At 39.2% G+C, this 17,637-nt stretch overlaps 1 protein-coding gene across 1 annotated transcript in view; it reads right to left on the bottom strand.

Annotated features, from left to right (window-relative positions):
• Nucleotides 1–2,032: 2,032 nt before the first annotated feature.
• The window catches only part of CPXM2 (carboxypeptidase X, M14 family member 2), an 80,127-nt gene continuing 64,522 nt past the window's right edge, over nucleotides 2,033–17,637 (bottom strand). Inside the window, exons 10-13 of the mRNA XM_052799588.1 lie at nucleotides 16,789–17,086; nucleotides 12,496–12,635; nucleotides 11,874–11,973; nucleotides 2,033–6,815 (exon numbers count right to left, since the gene is read on the bottom strand). Coding sequence (XP_052655548.1) covers nucleotides 6,562–6,815; nucleotides 11,874–11,973; nucleotides 12,496–12,635; nucleotides 16,789–17,086 — 792 coding nt within the window. The 3' untranslated portion in view covers nucleotides 2,033–6,561. The remainder of the gene's footprint in view (nucleotides 6,816–11,873; nucleotides 11,974–12,495; nucleotides 12,636–16,788; nucleotides 17,087–17,637) is intronic.

The raw sequence follows: 17,637 nt of genomic DNA on the forward strand, positions 1-17,637 counted from the left end.
TGAAAGCAGCTGCTGCAAATTAAGTGAGAGTTAATGACCAGAATAATTAAAATATCAGGTGGTTGATATTACTTCATATAATAATAGGTGGGAAGTGTTACTAACTGCTTTCTCTAAACCACATCAGTGTTTCAGAATACACAATAAAGAGTTGGAATGGAAAAGACTTCAACAGAAAAGAGAAAGCTTTCTGTCATAATTGTGATTTGGTATTACTTTCATAAATATTATTTCAAACATGCGGAGGAGGGTTTTTTGCTTGCTTATTTTGCTTGCAAAAATCAAAGTGTTGTTTTGCATTTTTTTGTTGTTGTTGGTTGTTTGTTTTGGTTTTTGGTTGCGGTTTTTTTTCATCTCATTCTCATGGAACAGCCCATTCTGTATACACACATTTTATCACAAGCCTGGTTGGGCTCCCTCCATATGGGCACTTACCAAGCTGCCATGCTTGAAGCTACATTCTGGGTTTCTATATTTATCTATTTCTCTAGATCTGTATTCCATTTATCTTTTTCTGGCCTTGAAAGCCACTGTGCACATTGTTTCTTTACCCTCTGAGACAGCATCTTTCAGCCCCAGTCTACACTGGACATTGCAATTCCTCAGTATGGAGTGAAGGGCAGGATGATTTATTATTTAAGCTACTGGCTAAAAGTGCTCCTTTTCATATGGAATTCATAGGTGTTGCAAGACAACTTTAAATACACCTATAACTTCCTGAAGTCTTGCAGAAATTCTAAGATCTGAATGCAAAGGATTCCTTATGGAGCTATTATTTAATCTTATTTTTTTTCAACATTTGCTCTTCATCAGTCCTTCAGCTTTTTCTTTATCTACGTTCTGATCAGGAAAATGGAGCTTTCTAAATTGCCCATGCCTTCTCTTAGAGTAGTATTAAGCTAAAAGAGTAGGCATCTGCAGAGCAGCGCAATGCTTTTTGTAGTATTTTGCTGAACCCCCCCCCCCCCACTTTCAAAAGTTCTGGTGTACCTTGAGAACCCAAGTGTTATCTCCAGATGCGATGCTGGCACTTCCAGCCATGCTCTGATGATCTTCACAGATGAAGGCTGGACCTTCATCTGGGAGCCTGGCTAACGGGAAGAGGTAAATGCTGGAAAGGTCCCTAAAAATCAGTTTAATAAAGAGAGTCAAGCAAAGTAGCTTGAGCAGAAAACTGTGTGCGATATTGTTTAATCCAGCCTGTACAAACCACCAGACACAGGGGAGGGGAAGATGGATTTAACCTCTCTGATCCTGGCACTATAGCAGATGATTAAAGGCACTCGTATAACTGAAAAAGCAGATTAAGTATGTAAACATGCAGCTATAAACTACCTTTATGTTCACTGCCTAAACTTTTTTCACGGGCTTTCCAAAACGCCATTCTTGGCATTTTTTACTGATAAATGTATTCATTTCAGGTAGTTATGAGTCGAAACGTTATACCAAAAATTGTCCAGTCAATACAGCCCCTCTGAAATTTATGAAAGGCATAAAAATGTCCTTTTTCTGCCTAATGAGCAAGGAACAGATAATGAGCATGAGAGCACTGTTTAAAATTTTTATGTGAAGCAGTAATCTAAATCTCCATCAAAATAAAATTGGGTAACTTGTCAGGTTAAGAGGACAGAGAAGCTACCAAAATGGAACAAATTGTCCTACAGATCTGAATGTGGACTTGGTGGGTTTGTAAGTCTCACCTAGACTAAAACTGGCTATACATGCTGTAAAATGGTGATTATATCAGTGGAAGATGGCAGAGAATGGTTATTTAGTGACTTACTGTTCCAGGCACAAGATTGCATTCACCCTGATGGCTCCATTGAACATAACTTTTGCGGCTCAAAAATTATATTATAGTGTTACAGTGAAATAAAGAAATGTCATCTCAAGGTAAATGACCTTCAAAAAGAAATTAAAGACTAGTAAGCACATTAGACTAAGTGTATAGATGTGATTTAAACTTGGAAAATTAAGGAAATACCAGAATAAAGACCTAAAACTTCTAAAAGTTAATCACCTGAAGCCAAAAAGCATTCATAGCCATTTATTAAGGACTGGAAAGGACTGAGAAAACTGCTTGCCACTATGATAGCACAAAAAAACACAGGCAAAAGTGGTACTAAAATTATCCATGAAATCAACTGTAAAAATCACAGACCCTCTCTCCATGTATGCACCTGCTCCAGTAAGAAAAGGAAAAAGACTTTTAGAAAGTTTTATTCTCTTAGTGAGTATGAAAGAGAGCTTCTTTGGGCTCCCGCTGGGTAGTTGGTAAGTGTACACAGAACTGTTTGCCCCGCGGTGTTTCCATGCCGGCATAGCAGTGTACTGCAGCAGGAGGTGATGCTACCACAATTTATATGACCTGTATGTGCTTTTACATTTCCCCCCCTCAGGCTTATGGCTGCAACCTGACTAAATACACACAGAGACTGCTTACAAAGATAAATGGTAAAGAAGCACTTTTTCCTCCAAACTGGCACATCTTCAGACCCATAGCAAATATATGCCAATTTTTAAAGGAGTGAAAGTCGTTGGTGCGAAACCACTTGTACTCTATTTCAAGTTAACTCCTCTTTGTTCCAGTGTTTCTCAAAAAGGTCAACCACCTACCACTGCATGATAAAAGAGGCAATGAAATGTGGCTGCATAAGTCCGTCGCCGACTGCTGAAATCCATGCTTTGGGAGGATGTCCCAAATCCACTGAAAATAACGAGCTGAACTTAGAGGAAAAAACGCACAACTATACATGGATAAAAGAAGGGAAAGTAGCTTGTGACAGAAGCTGAAAATATGTGACAGACTTAAAATATCCAATGAAAAAATGCATTTCTTCACCAGCAGTGTCAGTAAGTTTATTTACATTCATTTTTATCAGTGTGTTTTACCCACACAGAGCTCAACCTCCTCATAAAAGAGATACTCAGATACTCCTAACAGCCTTCCGGTGCCAACAGATTAAATTTGGGTTAGAGATTACCAAGATCCACTACATTTATACCAACATGTGCAAGCAGATATAGTTTTAGTAGATACAGCTTTATTGGCTTCAGCATTCACAAGCTGATTAGCAGATACTGAGATCTGCCTTTGAGAGGTTAGCATTCTTGTAGTTACTATGATGGATGAGAAAAACTGAGATATGGGGTGATAAAAATTATGAGAATTAGATAAAAAATGAATAGCTGGATAGAATGATGTGGATAGTCAAGGAGAAGCCAGCCAGCTCCCACTGTGTTTTATGATTGTCAGGGCTCTGCATGGGAGCAGATGACTGATGGCTGGTGTTACCAAGGAGAGTAGAATATGTCCTGTTTTAACCTTTTATTTGCTTAACCTTTACTGTGTGGGTGAGATTGTGCAGCTGAATTTCTTATTACTTGGAAGGGATTGTATTTTTTTCTTTTATATCAGGGATGATCAAAGTTTAGCAAAGTCCTCATATAAGTAGCTGTTAAAATGGATCTGTAATTATAAAAGGATCATATCTGTCCTCAAGTTTTATTTCCTGTCATTTCTGTAGGGTTGCCTATTTTCCTAAAACACTGAAAGGAAAAGAGATTAAAAGCACAGAATTTAGAAAAAAATTATCTGTTCTAAAGATGTGGAAAAGATAGATAAATAGAAAACACTGGTATCCAGATTTATTGGTTTGTGGTTTGGGTCTATCCAAAGGTTAAATAGTGGTGCTATGTATTTGAAAGAAAATGAACATTTTAACTCCCAAGTGCATAACTATAGCAGTAAATAGGGCACACATCAGTTCAGTATTATTATATTCAGGGCAGGCATAAGCATCTTATCTCAGCATGAGATATTCACGCATCTGAAGTTCCTAGTAAAATCCCTTTGAACTTGACTGTTTTCCAGTGTAAAGGTGCTGGACAATCAAAAAATAATTGCACAGACAAGTACACTTGACAGCTATTAGGCCATTTATTTAGTAATGCCTGGACTAAAATGGAGTAAGGTCACCTGCATTAGTCATAGTTCTGCTGTGCCCAAGTATGTGTAAGCACTAGTCACGGCCAGTAAAGAGCACCAAGGCCACTGTCTTCAGCATCTGATGTTACTGAGGTCTTCAGCAATCAGAGTCCATCTAATTTTTAGCTAATAGGCATTGAAGAATTTCCCATCAAACCCACTTCTTGTTATTAAATAAAAAACCCCTTCTCATTGAGATAACCTCATACCTGAGAACAAAGCATTGGGACCTCTAGGTTTGTAAAGTAAATCTCAAACCAGCCTGAAACATAATTTCACGGTAGAAAGAACTGACCTGCCAGTGGTTTCCATAAGACAGTGGTTTCCACCTTCAATCTGATTATCAGTGATTTAAATTTGGCTGGTTAGTTCCTCGTTTGCCTGTGCATGCCAACCACCCCCAGCAAGATAACTGGGTAGCCTCCGTGGGACTCCAGAGAGAAGCCACCTAAGAATCTCCATCAGTTCATAACAAAAAAACCCCCATAAAAAATCATGTATGGCCCTGATCTATTGTGGTGGTAACAAAATCTACACATGCTAATGAACAAGCCAAATTAAACTGCTAGCAAAACGTCTGCTGTCATTACTCCACATTCCAAACTTATTTCACATTGCTACCTGCACAAAGATATCATTAATCCCTTCTCAGCTGCCAAAAAAACCCCTTCTTGACAATTTGCTGTTAAATTTGCTATACAAAAATATATGGCATATAGAATGTTGTAAGGGTGGTAGATAGAGTGAAATAAGTAAAATGTAATTCCAAATGCTAATGTAATGATTGGATTATTTGTTTACCTCTATTACTTAATTTAAATGATGCTGACTGGGAGCTGGAGTTCCATAATTCAAGTTATAGGAAATAACATATGCACTCTTCCATTTTCTTTCAGCCCTTGCTGCCAGATACATTGCTGTTATTTAATGGAATCTGCAGAACAAGCATGGGCTGGAATTGTCTAAGAAATTTAAGAATATGACTATTTATTATGCAAGGTTTCATGATTATATTATTCATTCTGCAATCTTTTGCCTTTTATGTGTTTGCAAGATTCACTAACAAGAAAAAAGATTTAATACAGATGGCACATGGTATTTTTACAGTAAGTTTTCTACTTGCACTTTATTTTTCCTCAGTTTTGAACGATACTTTGGTGAATGTCTTTTCCAAGAATCATATCAAATAGGCAAAAACTGTAATAGCAATTAAAATGTTTTAAACAGAATTGTATTTGGAAGTGTACGCTGCAGTCTTTCTACCAAGCATATTAAGAGATGTTTATTTAGCCACAGACTTTTGACTGGCTAAAGTCATACAGCTGGCCCTTCATTTGGTATAATTAAGGTCATAACATTGAAGCTAATGGAGCAAAGCTGATTTTCACCAGCTGATACTGTCCAGTGTTTATTTAGTTCATTCTTTGCTAGATCTGATCTGCATCTTTCCTGAACCTCAATCCTGTCCTGCCGTACAATTTTGTTACTTAAAAGCCAATAATAAAGCACAAATCTTGCTCCCATAGAGTCGTAAGGCCAGAAAAGCAGCAGCAGCTGCAGTGGCAAGATGAGCAGACCATGCAGAGGAATACCAAATCCCTTGCATGTCATAGAAGACAGTGGCACAAGGTGTGCATGAGCACAAAAGGCACTTATAGACAGGCCAAAAATCAAGAAAAAAGGTGGTATCAGTGGATTTGTGAACTATGCACATATCAGTGACCAAGCCTCTCCTCTCATACACATGATACGACTGGCTGTATCCACAAGAAAAGCTTTGTTTCAAGTCCTTCTCCCAGGTTAGAGAAGGGGAGTCATGCCACATGCTGAAGTGGTCCTTATCCCATACCCTTTTCACTAGGTTTAGTTCACGGAGTAAAAACACAGCCTTAAAAAGCCAGAGGAGAAAACCTGGCATTAAACTCGAGAATCGCAAGATATCCTTAAATATAAACAACCCAAGCAGGAAAGCTAAGGTGGGTTATTCGCTTCAGGTTTTTTCCCCAAATATTATGGTGCTTGTCAAAAGGTAGACTTTCAGGGAAAGGGGGACTGAAATTTTGACACAAATTTTAATGATATTCAACAGAAGTTGTCCCCTCTCAGCTTTCCTCCCATATGAAAATAAAATGTAAAGAGTGTCAAAACTTTTTTGAATTGCAAAAATATACCAATTTTACACTTTGGAAACAACGTGTTTCAGCTTTTCATTCAAAACAACACTTCTCCTTTACAAGTATCTCTTTTTTTTTTTTCCTTTTTTTCTATTTTTAAAGAAAACAGATTTACAAAGGATTAAATAACCCAATGAGCAAACAATTTCGTTCCAGGTTAACTCAAAACAACTTTCTACATTCTTCCTGCCTCTCCCCCCAACCTGGGGCTTATTTTGGTTCGACTTGAATTTTGTTTCCGACTTTTCGCCAAACTGAAAAACCCCACTATTCATCCAGCTCCACTAACAGAAAGGCCTCGTGCAGAGAAATACGTATGAAGAGACGGGCTATGTAACTCTCACTACGACTACAGCCAGGCTGACAGAAGCAGAGCTCGTGGACGCCGCGGGCTGCGATCTATCGCTGCTGCTGCCACTGCCGAGCCCTCTGCCTGAGCCGCCGGAGGGACAGGCTGATCGGCTGCTTCCCAAACTTCTTCATGATCTCCTTGATTCTCGCCAGGTTGGTTTTGGAGATGGTGAAGTCGCACTGGGTAGCTCCCATGTCGTAGCCGACTTCGCAGGTCTTGGTGGCGGTGGTGTAGCCCTCCGCCTTCACGCCCACCACATATTCCCCGGGGTTGAGAAGACGCCAGTAATCCCCATCGGCTCCTGGGAGGAAAAGAGATGGTTTTCAGGACAGGGGCCCTTTCTCCTTGAGGAAGGTGGTGTTCATGAGAATAGAGAAACACCTGCACAGGGGTAAGATGATACCACAAGCAGCATCCCAGCATCCTCACACCAGGAAGGTGTCAACGAGGCTGTCCCCCCAACACGCGTAGCCCTCCTCATCCTGCCAACCCTACGGGAAAACACGCCTCAAACATATTTTCCAAATGATGAAAAAAGGACAACGGGCTTCAATCTGGCTTAAGATTTTTGTCAGCTGAAGTCAGAAAGATCCTGAGGCAAAGGGTCACCTTGTAATGGTTGGTGATTCCTTGGGGCTATAAAAGACCTTCCCCAAACTAAATCTAACTAATGAACCACGAGGAGCCCACATAGCACTCATGGTCATGGCCAGACCACCCGGACACATGTGTTTTGGTGCTATTTAGTATGCAAAGTGTGTGAATGCATAATGTCAACTCACTTAGAAATCAAAGTAAATATCCCCTTCCATAAAATCTTACATTGAGTTTTATTACGCTAATTTTCCCACAAAGTATAATTCACCAGGGTACTTAACCACTTGCCTACCTGCAAATGCTCAAACAAAGCTCTTTTAATCAACTAAACTACTCATGCACAAAGCAAAATGTATTTTAACACCTCGTTGAATCAGCACTTTCTGTTTTCTTCTTTTTTCCCTGTAAATGATCTCAGATTACCCATACGTACATAAGGACTTCTTTTAAAATATTATTTTAACTAGCAAGTATGCCTAGCTGTGAACTGAAAAAGGTGAAACACTAATATCTAAAATTAGTTTTGCACTCTCTCCTGGGAAAACCCACTGTGGAATGAAAGTGCATATTCAAATATGCAATTCTATACAGAAATAAAATGCAACATCTCTTGTATGAAGAGGGGTTGGGTTTTTTTAGCAGTCTCTGAATACAGGTGTGAAGTTGTGTGCAAGAAGCACACCTGGCCAGGTTAGTTCTTGCATACCAGCTTGATCAGGTTTTTCTTTCAGCCAGTTTGACCCTGCCTGGGGTGATGATCAAGGTCCAGATTTTCTATTTCTCACGACTCAGGCATTTTTTGGAAGGGCTCTCTGAGAAGCAATTTATTCAGTTCTCCCCTACTATCGGGTCTGTTGGCACCTTAACCAAAAGGCAAAACATAAAGCTGTCCAAGTTTCTTGAATTTATCCCTAAAGGCTCATTTTTGGCTGTAAACGCTCTGGTGATACTACAGGGCTGACAAACGGCTATGGATCACCCTGTGCGTGGCTGTGAACACATCCCTGCTCCGAGGCTGGCTTTAGCCCCTCGAGTTCAAAACTGACCCACATTTTTCTGACACATTTAACAGGCAGTTCATCACAACCCCACACAAGGCCAGAAAAAAAAAATCTACACATTCACACACCACTGGTAAATTATTACAAAGCTGGATATTAAGCTGTTAGCAGGATGCACTTTACCTCCTTTCCATTTACAAGTAAGTAGACATTAGTATTTCTGTCAGCTGTCATTGCCCAGAATTTAATACCAGACTAAAAGGGGGTTTTTTTGAAAATCAGATTAAATGCAGTAGGTAAAAAATGCAGCAGAGCAGATGGCAAGAGAAACACAATTAAAAACACAGATAAATTTAGTAAATAATAGGATTGCTAAAATAATAGGCTCCAGAGGGAGCAGGCTAGAGGCAGACTACATCTATCTCCATCTATCGAGTCTGCTTGGATAAAATAACAATGCATAAAAATACAAAGATAGTATTATTATCAATTAAATGTGTCAGATGACTCCATAAACACTTCAATTAAGAGCAACACTCTTTGAGCCTGAGAGGACAGACCTTTGTTACAATTGTCATATTTACACTTAAATATACCAAATTTTACTAATTTAAATACATTATAAAAATCTATCCTAATGCTTTGTTACCTACAAAAGACTCTTCAGAAAAGCTAGCCATAGTGCTGCACACTCAATGCATGTAACAACTAAAACTCAACTTTTCTCTACTGAGCAGACAGCCAGGAATGAGGCTGGAGAGTTATAATACCAGAATTATACTTAGCTTAGACTAATGTTATTAAATATTACTAAATACCACTTCAAAATCTTTGGGTTTGGTTACATAATGTATTCTGAAATCATATGAAACTTATGAAAATATTCAGAAAAATTTCTCTGAACATTGTGTGAAATTAAATTAATTATGGTTTATTGCAAAAATCACACAGAAACACGTATCTGTCTTTGAACTCTGGCTGTAAGAAACTGTACCTTTCTTCATTGAGATTTGCTTTGAGATTTCCAAAGTGCACAATTACAGGAAGCAACCCACAAAACTGCCTTTGCACCGTGGGGAAAAAAGGTGTCCAGGTGCATTTGGTCATCCAATTGATGAACTCTTTTCCAAAGGTTACCTCATAGAGCACAGTCCACATCTAACCGTAACAGCATGCAATCACTCAGACTTAATCAATAGTTACATCTGCATCAAGAGAAAATGGAATAATTTTCCACAAAGCTCTTACTCTCAGAATCAATGACTTCAATTAGCCTATTAATATTGTTAGCCTAGTGTCAGCAACCCTCTCTTCCCATAAGATATATTGTACATCCAAGAGAAAGTGAAAAAAAAAGCTTTCTATGCACTTTTTTTTGTCCACAGGAAGAAGCACAGAAATTTCCTCAAACAAGTAAATGTTATTAGAGGGCCTTTACAACTTTTGTCTGGCTCTACAGGGTAGGTGACCACATTTATGTATCAAAGAAACACTAGATACCTTACAGCTTAGCTCACTTCAAACAAAACTTATATAAATAGAGATAGCGGCCATAATTCTTCTCCTGCTTGACCTATTTTTACATCAAGGCAACTCACAGGTTTAAATGGATATGTATTTCATTTTAAAAGGTATAAAAGAAAGAAGACTGCTGAAAATTTGCTTGCTTTCTCTGGAGTTTTACATGTCATTTTAGCTCTTTGGCTCCAACATAAATTCTCTAGTTTCAAAGACTAATGAGACATACATTGTTATCTGTATAATATAAAACAAGATAGAACTTTTATGTTGCCATCTACAAAGCGAATCCCAAACAGTGTCAGCTTAAATGTCTCATTAAAAAGAAGAATTAAAAAGAATGAAATAAGTACTTTTATTTGTACTAACAACTGCAGATAGCCTTGAAGCCATAGAAGCTCAGCTCTAAGTCTAGATGTTAATATCTGCAAGATTCCCCGAGCGTTACAAGGTGGATTCTGGGATCTTGCAGATTTATTACACATGCCGCTGGGACTCCTTTCCATATGCACGTTCGCTGTCTTTAAAGCGTTGATTTTTCTTTCATGTGGCAATCCAGCGTACTGAGAGCTGGAGATTAATCACCCATTGCATTTACTTGGCCTCAACCAGAGCAATATATTAATTCTGTTAACAGAGTAATACAGCCTACAGTTTATGGCAGTCTTTCCAGACTGCCAAGACTTCCAAGACAAGGAAAAACAACTGATTACTTTAATTCCCACTATCATTTCCCAGTAGTCCTATTTTGAAATATTTAAGGCAGAATCATTATTGCCTAATTAAATATCTGTCATTCAATGTTTTCTTTTACAACAGGGACACAGTAGCACTGAAATAAAATTAATCATAAACTAAGTTAGATAGTCCAAGATTTATTATTGGCTCAGATAATCTACTGTAGCAAACATTAGAGATTTGGAAGTCTCTTACCTAAAGCTCTAAGATACTCCACAGCCTGAAATCAGTTTACGTGTCAAAATGTGCCATACTGTACCTCAATGGCAAAGCACGTGAAAGTGGCAGCAAATGAAAAACCCAGAATGCCAGTCAGGACATGAAAACTACGTAAAATTAGTGTTCCTCTTTCTAATATTGAACCAAAACTAGACTATGCAACAATATGGTTTGTCTGATTATTCACCATGATGCTACTTTTCCATAAAAGTCCAACAGAAACCTTGTTAACCTCTTGCAACCAGCACTTTAAGTGCATCACTGAAGACTCCTGATGACATCTTATTTTGCTATTTCTTTCTGCGTGCTCGTCTCCTTGCTATATCCCCTCTGTTGTTTCTCCGTTTAAGATTACTGTGTGTCTTAAATCACAGTACAGTACCTACACAAACACAATGGCCATTGGACACTATCCCACCTGCTGCCTGTCAAAGCAATTTTCAGGTATTACTATTAATCTTGTAATTAGCTAGCGTCTATTTAAAGCAGTTCTTTATTTATTACCATAACTACTTTCCAGGCCATTGAATAGGCTTAGAATTTACTCTGAGTATACATACCTGTGTCTGGGTATAGATCAAGACTGTGCTAACAAGGCAAATAGCCATTTGTGCTTTTTTTTTTTTTTAAACTATACATATTGAAAAGTAATTCTCTGGGCTGCAATTCACCTGTGCAAAGCAATGTTTCTGCTGAGCCCCATTAAACGATCTTTTACAAAGCTGTAATGTTTTGCAGGAGAATCTTCAGGTTGTGAAAATCCTCTTTCCCTGCAACAGCTGTTTCTCCTCTGGACACAGCTCTAAATCACATCTCCAACACATTCACAGTCCTGTAACTGCTAACAGCCAGAGGAACACTCTTCACCCAACAAGGCATTACCTACACCCTTGTTTTTCAGTGCTATAATTATTCTGGGTTAGATTTGCACTACCTTTACGTTAGAAAAGGCGCAATAAGAGTTCTTTAGACGCAGCCTTACGTAGGCTATTGATTTGGGGCCGATAAAAGGCTATTTGCTCAATACTTTAAAAGAGGTGGAAAGAAGAAGAGGGGTAGAGAGGAAAGGCATAATCCTGTTCTTGTCCACCCAGCTGCACCATGGAAAGAGGTGACTCCCTCTTCACGTGCCACTCCTTCTGCAACACTCTCCTTAGACTGTCTACTATCTGCTGGCTTTTCGCAGAAAAGAGTTTAAAGTCGCAACGAGGTTCTGTATTTTGTTTTTAAACCATAAATCTGTTCATTTGCACTGATGTTTTGGGGGTTGTTTTTGGTTTTTTTACCTGTGCGAATGTCATGGTTAACACCTTCTACTGAAATAACAGCATTTGGGATTCCCTTTCCGTGCACATCTTTTACTATGCCTTTGATGCCCCGATGGACCTATTGAGAGAATAAACAAACAAATAAATATTGCACAGCAATGAACAGTACCATCATTAGGAAGAGATCACACATCATTAATTCCATACGTGAATTACAGGTATTATATTCCTACTTTACGGTTCACACAGTTTTGAAATATCATTATTAACCCAGTATCAGCCTCCCAGGCATTAGCTCCTTGTGAATCAGCTTTACAAATTCTGTTAGGATTCCTGAGGCATCAAATTCAAAACATAGATAAAACGAGCAGATAACGCAGCAGACGTAAGGTTTTTTTCTGGCAGTCCTTTCTAGCAAGCTCTGCACTCATGCCAAATTTTGACAAGCTTCATTATTTTATTCTCCTAAGTCAAAACAGCCTGGCTGAAGTGATATGCCAGTATTGCTCGTAGGTAAGGTTTCTATCACAAATACCAATAGTCATGTAATTAGCCATGCAAGAAAAATATCAGAAACAAACTCCCTTCCAATTCGAAAGGAGTCATCAAGTTATTCAGAAGTTACTCTTCTGTTGAATACCTGTTCCATAAAAACAATCAGGGACTCGCGGTTGTTTTCCCATTCTTCAGGCAACTCGCTCTCGTGGGGATACTTGTCACAGCCAACGTAGATGGATAGCTCAAAGCAGTTTGTGTGCAGATAACTGAAGTCATTTATGCCTGTCAATAGGGAGTAAAAAAGAAACAATTTTATATCCTCTTTTAATCTATTGATCAGATCTGATTATTTTATGCAAAGTAATATAGAACTTATTTAAACACGAATTGGGTATTTATTTAGCTTAGTCAGCAGACCTGGCAGGGCAAAAGATTTTTAGAAATGCCACATCTCCCATAGCAAAGCATCAGAGTAACACCAGAGCTATACATTTAACAAAACAAGACTTTCTAAAGACAGCGTCCCATCAACACATTCAAAACAGAGGACACAAGATTGCACCATGACAGCATGGGCCGCTGTGTCAGCCCAGCACCGCATCCCCAATTCCTTTGCTGCAAAGAGCAGCGTCCTTCTGCCATCACAAAACTTAAAGGAAATACAGATTTAGCAGAAAACAAACAAACAAAAAGTCATTCCAGATAACGTTTCTATTATATTGGTGGAGAAGATGGGGACACAACCACAAGATGTTAGGAAAGGTCTCTCTTTACAGCAAAAAACTTGTGCTTTGCTTTTAAGAAAGCACTAAGCTTCACTAATGCTGGACACTTTCCCATGGAGCAGCTCTCACTTATGATTGTTATGGGCAGAAATGGGATGAGTCTACGTTAGCTTGCATGGATGCGCAGCCATTAACCGAATTTATACAACCCTAAATGCCAGGACACAGAGCAATGTGCACACAGTCATTGTTATGTAAAAGTGATTTATCAGAGCAGTTGATGAAATAGTTTCTCAGTCTAAATGTTTTCCCACATCAGTAATCTAAACGATAGGAAAGCCAGAAAAATCAAGGTAGTAATAATTCTTTTAAGTTATATATGGCATCTGTTAGCTTGTAAGGAATGAAAGGATCTAGTCTGTTTTCTCCCTATTACGGCTTTGCAGAGGACTGGAATCTGCACCGTCGCTCTGCAATAGCAATTTCCATCAGAAATATGTCCTAATCAAAACCCAGGAACCTCAGGGCCTCTGACCTCTGAGGAGCTGCAGTTTAAGTCCATGTTACAGAGAGCGCTGTGACCTTTGCAAAGGTCCTGAGCACTAAGGAAGACTGTATTTAGATACAGATCTCAAACATTGCCATTCTGCAGGTTTCTCTCTGTTTTTCACAATTATTTTTCCTTTGGGAAATTCCATTTGTTAGCTCTCCACAATCACACAGATAACATGATACAGTACATGAACATTACAGGAAGAAATGATGTGAACTTCATTTCTCATTCCATCTGCAGTTCTAATAAAAAATATTTTAAAAACCATTTATTAATGATCAGTAATTGTTATATTTTAAACAGCAAAGATTATCAGGAATTGCATTCACCGAGTGTTTCTGATTGAAAAGAGTTAGAAAAAAAAAACCAACCAAGTTCTGTCCAATTACCATAGAGCAGTAGTCAAGTATTTAACGAGCCCTCAGTGCCTTCTGGATGCAGAGCAGGAGGATTATATAATACAGATGTTAAGCTTTACACTTTTGTTGATGAGGAAAGCCTAAATATCAGACAGTGGCATATGCTACTCTGCATAAACATGCTTACCCTCTGTTTGAGAAACAGCCACAATTATTTTCCCCTCACATACTCTATCGCATCCTGATTAATCTGTTGTGAAATGTTTTGCAATACACAGTAATTGCTCAGTTTTAATACATGTATTTAAGAAAATGGCTTAACGTTGCCAAGAGCAACTCTTCGCGTAGTGTCTGAACATGCAAATCCAGCCTTGAAAACACTGGAAATGAAATGAAATTCATCTGTTCTTTGCCTTTGTGCAGTTCAACCAGTGCAGAAACGTTATATATAAAATTGCTGAAGAACTTGCACTCATTGCAGTCCAAAATACATGCAGGAAATAGTATGGTTGGGTTTCAAAGGCACACGGAGATGTTCGATATCTGTGCAAGATATCTGTGGTGCACATAATTCTCTAGGGACTCTCTGGTGCTGAAAAAGAATTAGAAAAATCCCTTATAAATTTTCCCATGGCATGAGCAGTGAAAAGTTTATATGTATGATCACTGCAAGGCCAGGCAGCAGGTGGATGAGGAGAGAGAGGATGGGCAGCTTCAAGTTGTGGTACAGCAAGGAGATGCCACCCACACCCAAGGACAGGCGGGGAGCTTTCTGCAAGCAATATAGTGGTGGGTCACCTTCAGGTCAGTCGTTAAGTTAGCAGGGGTTTAGTTTAGGAGAAGAAAAAGTGTTACACGTTGATCTAAAAGTTAAAGAAATAGAAAAAGTGGAGTGAGCTATACAACTACATCTGTAGAGTCATGGAATTACAGAGTGAAAGAATATAGGAGAAATTTGTCTTCAAATCTGGAACTGTATTTGGACAACCCTTTACAAGGTGCCATTGGTTAACTATCAGCTGCAATACATATATATGTATGCATGTATATATATCTGCAATACAAATCACTCTCTCCCATTTGTCTAAGTAGAGAAGAAGCCTAAAACCATCCTGCAGGTTGGAGGCTGAGCTCAAATGGAAACCACATCTTTTGAGATTTAGTCTGGAGTCCAAGGTGTAAAGAATTGAAAGCAAAAGCAGTATTCCAGCATTGTTCTCAAAGACAATCTCGGAAGTCTTACTATAATGTAAGAGAGCAGGATGTAAAGTATAATGAGTAACATTATAAAGCAATAAAACAAATCAGATGAACCAAATCCAATATGCAATTGTTACTAAGAAATCAAGATACAATTCAGCATCTATATTGTACATCATTACTTAATGTAACTTAGTGTGACAGCTGTTAGTGACATGGCCAATGTCATCTTTTCTGGATCGATTTATAATCACGTTTCTTATAGCACTTAGGAAATTAAACTCATAAATTAGGTAATTAAGCGGTCAAGTTAGCATTCAGATTTTTTTTTTAGAATTTGCAGAAATGCATAGAAATGTATTATCAGGCATTGGCCTTGTGATCTGAGTTCAATCTTTCCCCCCCGAATTCAGCCAGCACTTTTTAACCTCCTGAAAAAATATTTGAAAATTTAATTCTTGGCTCTAGCCTTTAAAGGCTGGCCAGCATTAACTTTACACGGGCCAACGTAAAAGCCATAAAAGCCATGTCCAACATTTAGAAATGTTTATGCAGTGAAACTACCTGCAAGTTACAAACACAAGCCAGCGCCAGTAAAAAGTGGTCTGCACAGACACTCGCTTGCATCTGTTTGCCATTACTGCTGCAGTTGTTCCTACTATTATTCAAGTGATGGCAGATGCACAGCTCATTTCTTAATTTCATAGAATATGTTGTCTAACTGATGTACTTATAAAAAACAAAAATTTTGAGCAGAATTCTGATGAATCAGCAGAGTGCCTGATTCTGAGCCTGCTCAAAGCGTACACCCATAGAGATAACCATGCCTATCGCTGTTAAAAATGTGCTTCTAATGGGGCTTTCCTGGAAATCGATGCTTTGTCTGCACTACAGGACACAGCTTTCCCTTCGTGCTCCTCAGAGGGGTGACAGGCTTGGGCATACGGTGAATGGTGCTGTCTGTAATTTATTCTGGCAGCAGAAATGCCTATGGAGCCCATGAAAAATTTCAGTATAAGGATGTCCAGGTCTTTTAAAAACAGGACAGTAGCAGGCAAGCAGCAGCTTTTTATGGCATGTTTTTACAACTCAAAGTGAACGCAAGTGGGGGCTGATCTGCGACCAAGTTCAACGAGAATGAGGCTGAAATTGTGATTTTCCTATCTAAGGGCCACTGGAATCTCGCCTTGGAGTTGCTGCTTCAGCTCTGACACTGGTTACCTTTGACATTCAGCAGCAGTTTTCTGTTGGCACCCTGTGAGATGGAAAAGGCTGACAGGTTCCCCCCTGCTAGCAGGTTTGGACTGGGTTGCTTTTCTCCTAGCAAATCATCTCGAAGGTACAGAATCCATAAAACTAATGTATTGCATGTGCACTTTTGGAAACCTCTGTAGTCAATGAAATGGTCACCAGGTCTTAGTGACACCATTTCCTTCAATCCTCTGCTACTTGATGAAATGCAGCAGACTTTCACATGGGGAAATATTCCTCCTAGGGCACATGTTTTACCACCATTGCCTCTGCAAGGTACACCAGGCAGTGATGGCATTATCATATTTAGCAAGGTAATGCTAATTGCAGTTTCTACAGACACTTACTTCCCGCCACAGTATGCCAGGAGGCTCCATTAACAGTGCCGTCCTCCTTTTGGAAATCCTCTGTGTGACACGCTCTCCTTCTCGCATCTGTCATCAGCCGGTGCGTGGAGGCATAGGAATACGCAAGCCAGCGAAAGACGTGGTCGTCTGGGGTAGGTGTGTAATCCTGGGTTTTCCACATCGATCGCACCATATCGTAGGGGTACGCCACCACCAGCTCTCCTCCCTGCAAATTGCCACCCAGCACAAAAGGAATTTTTTCCATCCATGCTATTATTGCCCGTGTCTCAACTGCCACCTGGGAGAAAAAAGAAACAGCAGCTTTGACTCAACCTGTGAAATCTGATAATCTTGTTTCAAAGGTAGACCAGACGCAGGAGTCCCGCTGTGAGTTTCTTAGCGTGGAGTGAGTAGCCAGCACAAGAGATGTGGACAAGGAGCAGGGCTTCTTTACGTTACGGTGCCTGCCAGCCGTGCATAAAAAGACCTAACAAAACCTTAATGTTAGTAATTTATGCAGCAGGAACATCTATGTAGAGTGAGGCCAAGAGCAGCAACTGACAGAGATGTCAGACCATGACGTTGCTCCCTCTGCCATCGGCTGAAATGAGTTTTTGAAATAAGGGGTTTTAAACACAGAACTATTTCTAAAGCCCACAGAACTGCCACAGTTAAGTGCCTTCCCCTCAAACTGGTAGAATCTCAGCCACTAGAAATAGTTGCATTATATTTAAAAGGCCACATAAAAAAAAAAAGTTAAATTTTTGGCACTACGATCCAATAAATTACTTTAGCATAAGCCACTGCATTGGTTTTGCATATGCCTCAGCATTTGTAGTGCTATTTCAG

This window comes from Harpia harpyja, chromosome 10 (assembly GCF_026419915.1).
Source record: "Harpia harpyja isolate bHarHar1 chromosome 10, bHarHar1 primary haplotype, whole genome shotgun sequence".
NCBI lineage: Eukaryota > Metazoa > Chordata > Aves > Accipitriformes > Accipitridae > Harpia > Harpia harpyja.